This window comes from Lampetra planeri, chromosome 11 (assembly GCF_965212315.1).
Source record: "Lampetra planeri chromosome 11, kcLamPlan1.2.h2, whole genome shotgun sequence".
Classification (NCBI taxonomy): domain Eukaryota; kingdom Metazoa; phylum Chordata; class Hyperoartia; order Petromyzontiformes; family Petromyzontidae; genus Lampetra; species Lampetra planeri.
In genome coordinates, this window is record NC_136117.1 from 3,563,014 (window position 1) to 3,576,274 (window position 13,261).

Consider the following 13,261-nt stretch of genomic DNA (forward strand, 5'->3'; position numbering starts at 1 on the left):
TGGTGTGAGGGTGTGAGGGTGTGGGGGTGGCGTGGGGGGTGTGGGTGGCGTGGGGGGTGTGGGGAGTGGTGTGAGGGTGTGAGGGTGTGAGGGTGTGGGGGGTGTGGGTGGTGTGGGGGCGTGGGGGGTGTGGGGAGTGGTGTAAGGGTGTGGGGTGGCGTGGGGGGTGTGGGGGGTGTGAGGGGTGTGGGGGTGTGGGGGTGTGGGAGTGGTGTGGGGGGTGTGGGAGTGGCGTGGGTGGCGTGGGGGGTGGGGGGTGTGGGTGGTGTTGGGGCGTGGGGGGTGTGGTGAGAGGTGTGAGGGTGTTGGGTGGCGTGGGGGGTGTGGGGGTTTGGAGGGTGGGGCTACGTTCGGCAGCGCGACGCACTCACCAGGAATGACACGCGACGGGAGGAAAAAACAACAACGACGACAACAACAACAACAACAACACGATTGCACGCGTTAATCGTGACGAACGTTCACAGTGAGCTACGCATCACCCCGGGGGGGGGGGGGGGGGCGGGGGGGTTATCTCGGCCACGCTAACGCAGGAGGAGGAGCAAGTAAAATAACAAAGCATTACCACCACAAACTGTGCAGTGGTCTGGACGACGAGCGCTCAGCCACGGGTCCCCGCAGAGGGTGATTACTGTTCGAAGAACGGGAGGAAAAAGCCTTCAAGGGGGAAGATGATCTGCAGATGCCTTCTGGGCCCATGCGGTCGTCGTTTCTCAGATCCATTCTCTCTGCCTTCAGAACAGCATGCTCTGTCTTCTGTTCTTGCCGTGCGCTGCGAGAGAATGACAAGCATCGTGCATTTAGTGCCACGGACCTCCGAATACACGCCAGCGCACATCGCCGCGCCCCGGAGAAGAGGTCACGAGGCGAACGATTCGGCGGTTCTTTTCTTCGGGCCACGTTCGTTTGTGATGCGTCAATCGACGTTGTGTTTGTTGACGCAAGGTAGAGGGGTTTACGATCGCCGACTGACATGGGTCAAACCTTTGGATTATGAAACCTGTTGTTACGCGAGGTGACGTTGTCAATAATGGGAGGGCAATTTGTGAATTGATGGATGGAACTGAATTGTATAAAAAAATTTAATCAAAGATGGTCTTGTGAAAAGTACACCACTGTACATGCAGTATTAACATCTACAATTACTTTACCAAGCATTTTTTCTCACTTAACAATTATGCATTTCTTACGACCAGCAGCAGACGACCATCACGGTTCTGAAAGGCGGTTATGATTTCAACTCGCAACACGCCGCGCAGTATTAGCTCACTCTTAAGAGGTGCGAGAGGGATACCACAGACAAGCGGGAAGGCCGACATGCAACGAGCAGGTGCTATGAAATGCACAGCCTCTGCGGTCCTCTATATATGAAGGTGTCATCGGCCAATTAACGCGTGCTTACGTGTGGGAAGAAACAGGAGCACCCAGAGAAAACTCACGCGTGCAAGGGGGGGGGGGCAACACTCGATCCCCATACAGAGGGAACAGGTGGGGTCCACATTTGCCACGCTGCATTCTCCTTGCAAGCCAGGGTATGGGCATCTCAACGACGATGGGAAGAGAGTTTCACAACATCTGCGTGTGGTCCACCAACCCTCGCCTCCACAGTGCTGGATCACAGGCGTGCATAGCCAACACCGCGCCCGGCTAAGATGGCGCCTCTGAACTACCTCTGGAGCCATGCCAGTCAGCTGCGCTCACCTAAAACGTACAGTGCTGGTTAAATTTCGATTTAAAGCTTTCGTGACTGCAGGGATTCATCTTCTTGGTTCTTTCGGTAAAGTCACGTAGAAGTGAAGTAATAAAATAATAAAAATAAACATAATAAACAATTCTCACGACGTTTTGGCCAAAACGCAAGCAGCCGTCCTCAGGTGAAAACCAGGTCTGTCGAGGCGACAGCGTCTGAATGAAACAGCACACGTGCTTGGAGCATATATATATAAGCTGTGTACTGTTTCATTCAGACGCTGTCGCCTCGACAGACCTGGTTTTCACCTGAGGACGGCTGCTTGCGTTGTGGCCGAAACGTCGTGAGAATTGTTTTATTATGTTTATTTTTATTATTTTATTACTTCCCTTCTACGTGACTTTACTGAAAGAACCAAGAAGATGAATCCCTGCAGTCACGAAAGCTTTAAATCGAAAAATAAATGAAGCTTTCCAAATCCGTGTGCATGTTGGTCTGTTTACTTGCCATTGCAAAATTCAAGGCCACGATTCAAATCGTTTGAATGCCTATCAGCCCTGGAGTGTCTGCTAATGGCTCAGACCCGCTTTTATATTCTCGGTCAATTTAGTAGTTGTGCTCACCCCGTGTCCCGGTATTATCCCCCCCCGTTTCAGGTCACACACCAGGGTTGATATCCATTTGCACAGCAATTCAACATTTGTTTCCAAGTGCAAGTGTATCCGTGTACATTTGCAATTTACCTGCATCTCTCTCTAACCCTGATTATAACTCCAATAAGCCTGGCACCGAGCATATGAACCATTGCTTTTATATCCTCCCAAATCATCATCAGCCATAATCTTCTGTTGGATGAAGGCCTCCCCAATTTGTCACCATCTTTCACTGTCCTGCGGTGTAATAACTCCCAAACAATAAAAAATGTAATCGGCACAATACAAAAAATTCATATATTTTTGGCACGTTACGATGCACTCCAATTTACCAAACAGGTCAGATCATATTCAACTAGATTCAATTAGATTCATATCCCGCTTCAATGTGTAATTGACGGCTTAAGAAAGCGTTCAGTCAAAAGGCGCAACGTCTAACGACGGCGCTGGAGTCGTCGCTTGGCGACTTTACCTCCGTGGCGCATTTTGACGGCCATTGCATCTGTGGGGTGGAAGGGGACCACTGGATGGGACGAGTGTTCGAGCGATGCCGCTGCCACACGGCATGCTGGACCAACCGAGTCTCATTCTCTGCACTGTGATTCGAGGGCAGCTGAACAGCCCTGGTGTCCAAACCCTCATTCTTGATAGTGCACTGTGGAACAACATTTTTTTTTGTTCCTCGGTAGTAACTGTTATTTCCTAATTGCTTATGCCTCGAAAGTACAGAAAATGGCTATTATTCCCCACAAACTTTGCTTTTGTGACCAGGACAGTGATATTTAGTAATTTACCTATTTTCAATGAGAAAACGTGGTGTGCATGTGCCTTTCTTTCACATAAAGTCCTGGTCACAAAAGCAAAGTGTGTGGGGAATAATAGCGATTTTATATTATTTTTAGGCATAAACAATTAAAACATTACACTTACTACCTAGGGACTAAAATGATGTTACATGGTGTTATTATTATTCGTAGTCGTCGATTGCGTTTGTGGAAAGTGCCACTCTAAGCTCCCCATTAAATTTACATTGTACATACACACCCTTCCTCGTGTACATCGTCCCCTGCCATAGGAACTACATCGTCCACCAGGGGCTTAGGGGCTCGCTGCAGTCGGCAACGACGCGTTGACTTTGTAAGCGTTTTCGCCGGCGCAGCAAAAGGAACATTTCAGCAAAATTCCCTTCTCCCAATTGTGACTCGACGAAACGCAGAGAACGGTGCGTTAGCAGATGCTGTTACCGGCAGAGGGCATGTCTTGAAGCGAAGAGCAGATCCTAACTGTTGGTGCACTGATAGAGTGAGCGGCTAGTGACCATGCCAAGGTGCTTGTCAATTGGGGTGGAGGTGGAGGTGGAGGTGGAGGAGGAGGTGTCAGCCAGAAATGCTACCAGACAAAAGCAAACGAGAGAAACAAAAACAACGGGAAGAAGTCACACATGAGAGCTGAAGGGAAATGAAAGAGATAAGACAGTTGAACAAAGCAGACTTTTGCAGAAGCTTTGAAAATGAATAAAAATTAATAAAGTTCACTCATGGGGAGGCAGATATATTGTTGTGTGGAGAGAGGTTACTGAGTGATGGTGGTGGTGGGGGCCTTCACAGCCATCGGTGTCTGTCTTACCAGATTCTTGGTAGGAGGACATCCTGTGGCCAGGGTCCTTCTGAAGCTCCACCTCCTTAAGAGCAAACACTGAAATGACTGAGCACGAGTGGAAATACGGGGGAGGGAACACACGCACACGCACGCACGCAGAACCGGGTGTTGATGCTCCAACACCGTACACGTAGCCAACCGTGCTAATCGGAGGTGACAACTTTTTTTTGCTGTTACTGAATATCGTGCAATACGAAAACGACCACGATGATAATCTTGTTGATGACGGTGGCGTTGATGGTCGATTGCGATGACGATGACGACGACGACGACCCACCTTACCTCGCTTCCCTCGTCTCGTTTGATGTCCCCTCCCGCCCGCTCCGCTCTCAATCTCTCCCACCGCTCCTCACCGTTCACACACAATCACCATCTCCGCTCCTTTTCCCTACTTTGCGCCTTGCATTGGAACGAACTCCCCCTCCACACGAAGCAAGTTGCGCCGTCCCCCTGTCGAGTTTCCGCTCCTCCCTCAAGACTCCCACCTCCTCTTACTGGCCCATCCTTCCCTCCATCCCTAGGCACCCACCGTAATTCCTGTACCCACTAAACCTCCCTCCCCATACCCCGTCCCTATTAACCGCATCACTTTTAGTTACCCTAATTGTACCACTCATAACCCTTGTAAAGCACCTTGGATAAAAGCGCAATGTAAATGTAAGGTAAGACGATGCTCACGGCACCACACTCACTGTCTGGGAGGGAGTGCACCTCTTCCCCGAAACTCTTGAAGTAGGGACGCTTCAGAGCATCCTCCGCCGAGATCCTCGTTTTGGCTTCGTACTGGGAACAGCACGGGGAGGAGGGGGGGGGAGATGCGCAAGTCTCACTCAGGGCGGCGATTAGCACGGGTTGGCAATGTACGGTGCGAAGGAAGTTCAACGCGCACACATACAAGCGTGCAAATATAATGGCCGCGTTTCATTTGATTTAGAAAATCTGCAGATCGCAAGTTCGGCAAAAAAAAGCCAAACCTCGGTGGCAAATGTAAAAAAAATCGTGGGAATAATAAGAATAACACACGTGGGGTGTGCTTTGGAAGGCAAGAATGATCGGTTCATGACGTACGTCTTATTGATAGTTAATGGCAGTTTTTGAACGTACATCTCAATTTAGGGAATACATCAATGGGAATACACGTGCACACAACTAAATGCACCCTCACCAACCCAGCGCAGATGAAAGAGTCCGTTTTGCCTGAGGTACGTCCTACACTGCGTTATTCTATGAGCAACTGCCCTTCATTGAGAACATAATAATTAAAAGAACTACAACCCATGTTGGGGGAGTCACATGGTGTGGGGATTGCATCATTGCGTTGTAGCATGACGTCATGGCATGAGGTCATTGCTCTTTGGGCATGAGTTTTGAACTTGGCTTGGGAGCATGGCTGCTGATCTCAGACACGAGTCTGGTGCTGTCGTTAATCATTCAATCCAGAACAACACATTAATCAATAACACTGCCTCCATGGCATGGAGAAACTTCATTGCCACAAACGTCGCCTTTGAGATATATATTTTTGTTAAGACCACAGTGTTATTGACGAATGTATCGAGGATGTTTTTTGTTGTGAACTGTGATTTCCTTCTCGACACGAGTGGACAAATGATTTTTTCCAAATCTGAATTCCAGCCCTAATTTATGATATACACTGTGTCCAAGTAAACACCACGTCATGATGATACTTGTAAATATACACATGCTTCAAGTGTCACAAATGTACATCCTAAGTCGTGGAACTGCTTTTATACCCAAATTCCTACAATGTCTAACCTGCAAACAGACTTCATTTGGCAAAAAAAACTACTCGATGGATGCTCAACATGGAATAATTAATCGAATTATCAACTTCGTGTTAAAGGCGTTTCGAGTATTTGGCTACTACACATTTCCACATGATAAGCCACTTCATTGGGCTCTCGTTTGTGGGCAGGTCGCTTCTGAGATAGAGCTATACAGCTCAGTGGGCCTTAACCTGGGTAAAGTAAAATAAAAATTTAGTTCAGCTTTAGTAACTTGTGGGTGAAACAAATAGTTGTTTTTATACCTGTAAATGCGTATTCGGGTTAAAGGTCAAACCCCGATGGAACACGTCCAACGGGACCAACACCGTAGGACGCCGCCGGGTGGCCCGTAAACGCTTTGCCCAACCTCCAGAATACACGAGGTGGCCCCACCGAGCACACTCAACGTGAACCACGTGGTGGGCCAAACCCATGTGCCCTCCGCACACACAAGGTGATCCCGTATGCTGGCCAATGAACGTGTACAATACAAGTGGCCAGGGATGCTTCCGCGGCACAATGGTCAGCAGGCTGGGCTTCGGCAATCCAGAGGTCGCCGGTTCAATCTCCCGGCGCGGCGGTTGAGACAATAGTTTTGCACCTGATAGGCTCAGGGTGATGATATGATGATATCACCTTTACTCAATGGCATACCAAAAATAGGAAGACGTCTTCACAATTCTGGCTAATCGCCTGATGATGCTGGTTGTAATCAGCAGCGGAACGTCGTACTCCAATTGTGAATGTTGTGGGTTTACTCTCCAACTCACCGGTGTGCTGTACTAGCAACGAATTGGCATGTTTTGTTTATGTGACAATCCTTACTAGTCGGGTGGTGGCGGGTTTAACAACACGTTTATATTTCCGCGACCTAACCTTTATTGTGGATAACATTGGTCACGAAAGCCTACGCGTCAAACAGAGCAGTTAGTCGACTGACAAGTCGCATGGTCGGTTAAAGTGTGGGTACTCACATCTCCCACGACATCCAAGCCATTGCGTAAGAGTCGGTCAAATACCCTCTCGCCGGGACTCTCCAGAGCTCCCTCCAGTGGAGGCCCTTCCATTAACGGTGGCGTCAGCGAGCACTCGTAGGGCTGTGCCATCATTACCTCCTCCTATACAGTAGAACCCCCACTCTTAACGACGGTAATTGGTTCCACGACACCGGTCGTTATATGCATCACAACAGTGTCCGCATTATGTCCGTCGCGACAAGGCGCTGTAATACAATGAAATCGGACACCCGACAAAATCACCAGAGATGTGCCCGTGTATGGAAGTAGGCGTGGTGTTCGCCCAAGGGGGCGTGTCATTTTGCTCATATAAACTCCTTGTGGTTCGTGAATCGGGATTAATCATCATATCGTTTCCGCCCAGTCGATCCGGCACCCAACTCAAAGTTGATCGGGCAGCCATCTTGAAAATGTCGATTGATTGGTGATCTATTAATTGGCGAGCAATACTTGGATCGGGTAGTCTTGTGACACACCCCCTCATTTGATTGGTTAACATCAGCAAGATCGGCGATTCCTGTCGCAGTCCGCTTTTATTGTACTATAGGCGCCCGCTCGCACCATCGGCACCGGCGCTCTTACCAGCAGGAACTTTGAGAGCAGGTCCAGCCCGTCCACGTCCAACCTGCACAAACAGAAACACATCGCACGTGCGGCCGTCAGCGACACTCAGCGTGTCAGTGCGGCGAGCAAGACTCAACGTCGCCGACTTGACAGTCAATTGCGCGCTCATTCGTTGATGCATTTGGCGTCAGGGGTGGCACATTGGGTAACACTTGTGCCTGACACAAGGACATAGGTTCGATTCCTGACACGGGTGCCTCTCTGTGCATAGATTGTTTGTTCTCTGCCTGTTCCGCATGAGTCTCTTGCGGGTTCTCCGGTTTTCTCCCAAAGCAAAAAAAAAAAAACTTACAATGTAACTGGCATTGACCAAACATCCTAATTGAAAAATATAAAATACCTGCAAATTACTCAATTTGGAATTACTGCAACATGGCCCCCTTGCTGCAAAATTTTGGCAGGACCCTCCTGAAACGTAGCCTTGAGACTCAGCGACGCTTTCCTTGGTGAACAAGCACAACGCGAATAATTGGTGGGGCACACGAGAGTTCGATTCACACTTTGGCACAGGGGGCATTTACATTGAAGCCTTGGCGGAAGTCATGGGGAGAACGCCCGAGTCGAAGCACTGCCCTTGGGTCTTAAAATGTCTTCTCTCCTCCCACAGAGGTTCGTCCACTGCGTTTTCACACGTGATAAGAGCATTTAACTCGCGTTGAATATTTATTTATTTGTTTATTTTCCGCCCACGGTAATTACACCAAGATCCGGAACAAGGGGACGGCCTCGCTCAACCTGCTGCTGCTGCTGCTGCTGCCAGATCGTGGTCGCGCTCGATGGTGTGGACATGAAGCCTGTGAAGGAGGCCGCCTGGCTCGGGTGATGAATCGTGCGGCGACACCGGGAGGAACGTTTGAAACGGCCCCACTGATGGCAGATCGCCACAGTGGCGAGATGTTAACTACCTCGCCTGGTATACAGGAGGTCGTGGCTTTGATCCTGTATATTTGGAGTTTGCACGTTCTCCCCGTGATCAAGTGGATTATTCTTCTGGTCCTGTGGTTTTTCTCTGCTCATTTGGAATCAACGCGCGTCCAGAATATTTGGCTGCTATACATTTTCACGCGATAAGCCACTTTGTTGAGCTATCATTTGTGGCCAGGTCGCTTCTGAAAAAGAGCTGTGTAGCTCAGTGGGCCTTACCTGGTCAAATAAAAATAGTTTAGTTTTAGTAAGTTTAGTCAGACTCCTATTGCACCGACGTCGCATGCCATGTGGCCCTGAGGTCACGGAACGCGATTTGCACGCAGACGGCCGCAATTTAAAAATCCCGGCTTGAGGGGGGGGGGGGGTGACTCAATCATGCATTCAGTGGTCAATGAAATAACAGTGGGGGGTGGATAGAGCCCTGCCACGAGGAATGTGAAGTTTTCCCCACGGGTAGCTCAGGCATGCACAGACAAGAGAGCACCACTGCCCTCACTCTCGTTTGAGGGTTGAAAAACCCTCAAATGAGAGTCCAGTGGCAAGAGGGCAGGATGCGCCAGGATACGTACCGCGGCGCGTGGGTGATCATGGGCTCGGAGCGGTACTTGGGAAAGTTGTAGGACTTGTACTCTTCATTTGACGAAATCCCCGACCACATGTCCTCTCTGGGCGAGCCTGCAGCAAGAATGCAAGCGACGGTCGGCGCGCGGCAAGACGTGTGTCAAAGTCATGACACGTTTATCGCCTGCAGTTACCGCTCATCTTCCTTGTTTGTCCTTCAGGCAGGGTGGCACCGTGTTCAGCGCTCAACTCAGAATTGGAAGTTTCTGAGCTTAAATCTCAGCTGATGGCAACAGTGCTGGGAAGCTTTGCAAGTGTCAGCGCCCAGCAAGTTGGACATCATGATATTTGATCGAGAGCCCTTTTAAGTGGTCCCAGATGGGGCATCCCAACGCACTTCCGAGCGCGCACAATAAACGACTTGCATCAGTATCTCATCTCAAACATCTCAAAAAGGGCACCCCCAGAGGCAGCTGTCTGTGTGCGGCACGAGGTGCTCGAACAACGTGCGGCTTAGCAACAACACGTGGGAGAGCAGCAGCGCGGGGGAGTGCAGCAGCAACACGCGCACGTGTGCCCAGCGCGAGCATTACCCAGCATCCTGAAGATGAGGTGCAGCTCGTCCTCCACGGTGGAGCCGGGGAAGAGGGGTCGTCCTGCCGCCATCTCGAAGAATATGCAGCCCACGCCCCTGCGAGGAGAGGGGGAGGGGAGGGGGGTGGCCCGACATCGTATGAGAACGAAACGAGGCTCGGAACGTAATGTTTTTCGGCTGGGAAAGTGATGGGTGCGAGACAGACAATTGAGTTGCACGAGCTCATTTGGACAACTGTATGCGACTGGGAGTATCTGACGCAATGTTCTTGAGTAACGTCGTGGACAGGAGTATAAGTGGAAGGAGGGCCATGATCGCCGACGTCTTAGAGAAAGGACGTGACTCAGAGGGAGACGCCATGTGTACAATGAACTTCTTTCGCACCGTGCTAATGAGAGGTGTCACATGGACGCCGCTGAGGATAGTTCGTGGAGATGCGCAGACTCAGAGGGGCAGTGCATGGTACAAATGTGGTGAACAGCAAATAACGGAATTTGGAGTAAAAATCTATTCCACTGTGACTCATTCCCCAGAAACATCTCTGAAATTCACTCAAAATGTCCAAAAGGCTCTTGATTGGAATTCAAAGCTTAACTTCACGCTGTCAAATCTTGCCATACCTCCATATGACATCATCATACACTGATTCCATGACCTGGTTGGGCAGCATGCCTCACAACTGGAAGGCTGATCGAGTATGTATCACTCCACGGTAGATACGTAAAGTACCACTTTGTTTTGCAGTGAATAGCGATTTTCTTACAGAGAGACTGATCCCCACGAAGCAAGTGTGGAGAGGTTCCACTCCTGGCTCAGGGCCACTGACAGACACAGGCACTGCCCCTGTGCTCCCATGAGGTGGGATAAGGATTTGTATCTGCATGTAGAGGACAACCCTTTCCCGTTCCGATGACGAGTGTGTACGTCATCAAAACGAAACTGGAAGAAAAACTAAAATAACTTTATCGGTACCGAGGCTCCCACAAGGCCATGCTGGAGGGCGGGTGGCACAGTTTTGCATGAGCTATCGTAGATTGCGGTCGTGTCGCTACGGTTCTCTGCGGTGAGTACAATGTTTTTAAAAACAGCGGCGCTACGCTTCTCTAAATAAAATTAACCGTGAACCAGGTTCAGAGTTTCCACGGTGAGCGTAACATCAACGCTCTGCGACTTGCAGACGTCTCGGAACGGGAAAGGGTTAAATGCCTCAAACACTCTTAGCGGCTTACATCTCATCTCAATCATTTCAATGCCCTGCAACAGTCTAGCCAAGGGACCCACCCACCAGTGGCAGCTGTCCCTGTTACAACGTGCACGCAGAACTGGCCTGTAAATGTGCACGAGCGTGCCAGTAGGGGAGGGGTGGGGGGGCCATGTTGTTGCGGTGTGGATTTTTTTTTCTTCCAATTTAGTCATTTGCGAGCTTTGTGTTAGTTAATTTCGCACCCCAGTTAATCCTGGGCAATGGCCCCATAAGCTTTGATTTTCCTTCATTGCAAGGTCAAATAGTGACATGCCCCGGTATTTGTGGAAGTAATTCCGTGATGATGCCGTGTTGGCAGCGGTGCACATGCACAAGGAACAAACGCACACGTCACAAACACTGTGGCCTTAAATGGGGAAAATGTCATTCGTGACATTTCGGCCGATGATGGCCATTACTACACCACCACTTTTTAATAACCCCACTTATTATTTAAACCACTATTATTTTAAACACAATTGTACACGGTATTTCCTCGTTATCCACGAGGGATACCTTCCGGAGAAGCGTATAATGATATTGGTCTACAAAAAACTATGTTTTTAATAAATTGCCTGACGTAAATACATACTTAAACTATTAAATACATGCAATTTATAATATCTCATCACTTTATCTCATTCTTTTTTTAATCTCGATGCAGTGGTGTAGAGTTCCAGATGCGAGTTGCAGACAGCGAGTTCGTGAATAACAAGGAAATACTGTAATTGCCATAAAGCGTCTTGGAATAAGGCGCTACATAGATCTATAAAATATAAGATTACATGTGTTATGAAGAAGGCCCATTGCCCGAAAACGTCACCAATAACATCGTTTCTTTTTTCCCCATTTACGGCCACACAGTCTTGTCACTGGCGCACGAGTCGAGTTGTTCGTTCTCCGTGGCAGAGCTCCTCCTCCTCCTGCCGCTGCGTCGTTGCCCCAGGGCGATGCTCACCACATGTCGATCTGCGTCGAGTACTCGGTGGAGCCGAGCAGGACGTCGGGCGGCCGGTACCACAGCGTCACCACCTCGTTGGAGTACGTCTTCGTGGGCACCGACTTCGCCCGTGCCAGGCCTGGGCCACACGCAGACACGAGCGAGCCGTGATGCATTGTGGGAAGGGTTCCATTTTGTAATTTATATAACGGATCATTCTGCAACCGTATGCTTGTTGAACTTCTTTCGCACCACCGATGAGCACCGTTGGCTATGTATGGTGCGAAATAAGTCCTACATACATACGTAGCCAACCGTGGTAATCGGTGAGAGTCTCAAATTGTGGAGACTTCGGTGAGACGGCCCCAGCGTCCACCGAGCGGGTGACAGTCAGTGCCGAGTGAGCTGTGGTGGCCGGCGCAAGGGCAGTGCGGTGGTGACGAGTATGTACGTATGCATGAGAATAGGTTTTACCTGGTGTAGGCCAATCAGTTGCAAAGACAATGCATATATTATCAGAGCATGTTTGTTTGCATGTTTTGCCACAAGTATGTGAGGTTCATGTAGGCTTGATGCCTTGCAAAAGATATATATATTTGTTGTTTGAATATCTTAACACTCCTCTGTTTTATTGCCAGAAAGGGTAAAACCTATTCTTATTTTTCATACTTTGAAACTGGCAAAAAGGTCCCAACCGTGGTAATCGGTGAGAGTCTCAAAGTGTGGAGACTTCGGTGAGCTGGCCTCAGCGTCCACTGCGGTGCAAGGTGCGCACCTCCGATTCGCACTGTTGGCTATGAAAGAACTTCAATGTGCACACATACACCGAGCGGGTGACGGTCGGTGCCGAGTGAGCGGCGGTGGCCGGCGCAGGGGGGGGGGGGGGGCAGCGGTGGCGTGGGAGCGAGCGGATTACCAAAGTCGGCCAACTTGAGCTCGCCCTTGTCGTTGATGAGCAGATTCTGTGGCTTGAGGTCGCGGTGCAGCACACGGCGCTTGTGGCAGTACGCCAGCCCACGCAGCAGCTGCAGCAGGAAGATCTGAAAAGGCAGCAGTCCCCACGCTGAGCTACATGCAGCACGAGCAATAGTAGTAATAATAATGATGACCGTAATCACATGGACAGGTAACAGTGTGGTTTATATTCATCAACAACAATATATAATAGGCGGCATTTTGGGGTAATGCCCTTCTTCATAGCACAGAGAGGTCAGGAGAGAGAGTGGATAATGAGAGTTGGAGACTGCACACCATGGAGCCAAATGAGAATTAAATGTTTTTAAAAACTTTCTGATTAACAGTTTTTTTTAATTGGCGTATGAATAATCACCTAATAGTAGCTGTTGGGTAACAGATACTATTGGGTAACAGACAAACCCTTGAATAATAAAAAAAGGATTACGAAATCAACTAATTGATATTCAATTATTATAAAATATTGCTGGCACATTGCATTGTGGGAAGATTTGTTCTTTGGGAGCACAGGGCACAGTCCACGGTGCAAACATTGCTGCTTCAAAAGTCAGAGGACACTGACAAAACCAGCTCTGAGGTTTTGAATGCATA

The 13,261-nt window shown here is 49.3% G+C and overlaps 1 protein-coding gene across 2 annotated transcripts in view; it reads right to left on the minus strand.

Moving 5' to 3' along the window:
• Positions 1 to 277: 277 nt before the first annotated feature.
• Positions 278 to 13,261, minus strand: part of CDK17 (cyclin dependent kinase 17) — a 136,527-nt gene continuing 123,543 nt past the window's right edge. The window contains exons 11-19 of one of the 2 annotated variants that reach the window (XM_078598656.1): positions 12,612 to 12,735; positions 11,714 to 11,834; positions 9,511 to 9,608; positions 8,926 to 9,031; positions 7,388 to 7,430; positions 4,695 to 4,785; positions 3,970 to 4,047; positions 3,588 to 3,732; positions 278 to 772 (exon numbers count right to left, since the gene is read on the minus strand). In XM_078598656.1, coding sequence (XP_078454782.1) covers positions 3,623 to 3,732; positions 3,970 to 4,047; positions 4,695 to 4,785; positions 7,388 to 7,430; positions 8,926 to 9,031; positions 9,511 to 9,608; positions 11,714 to 11,834; positions 12,612 to 12,735 — 771 coding nt within the window. In that variant the 3' untranslated portion in view covers positions 278 to 772; positions 3,588 to 3,622. The remainder of the gene's footprint in view (positions 773 to 3,587; positions 3,733 to 3,969; positions 4,048 to 4,694; positions 4,786 to 7,387; positions 7,431 to 8,925; positions 9,032 to 9,510; positions 9,609 to 11,713; positions 11,835 to 12,611; positions 12,736 to 13,261) is intronic. The other variant, XM_078598655.1, reaches the window with a different exon arrangement.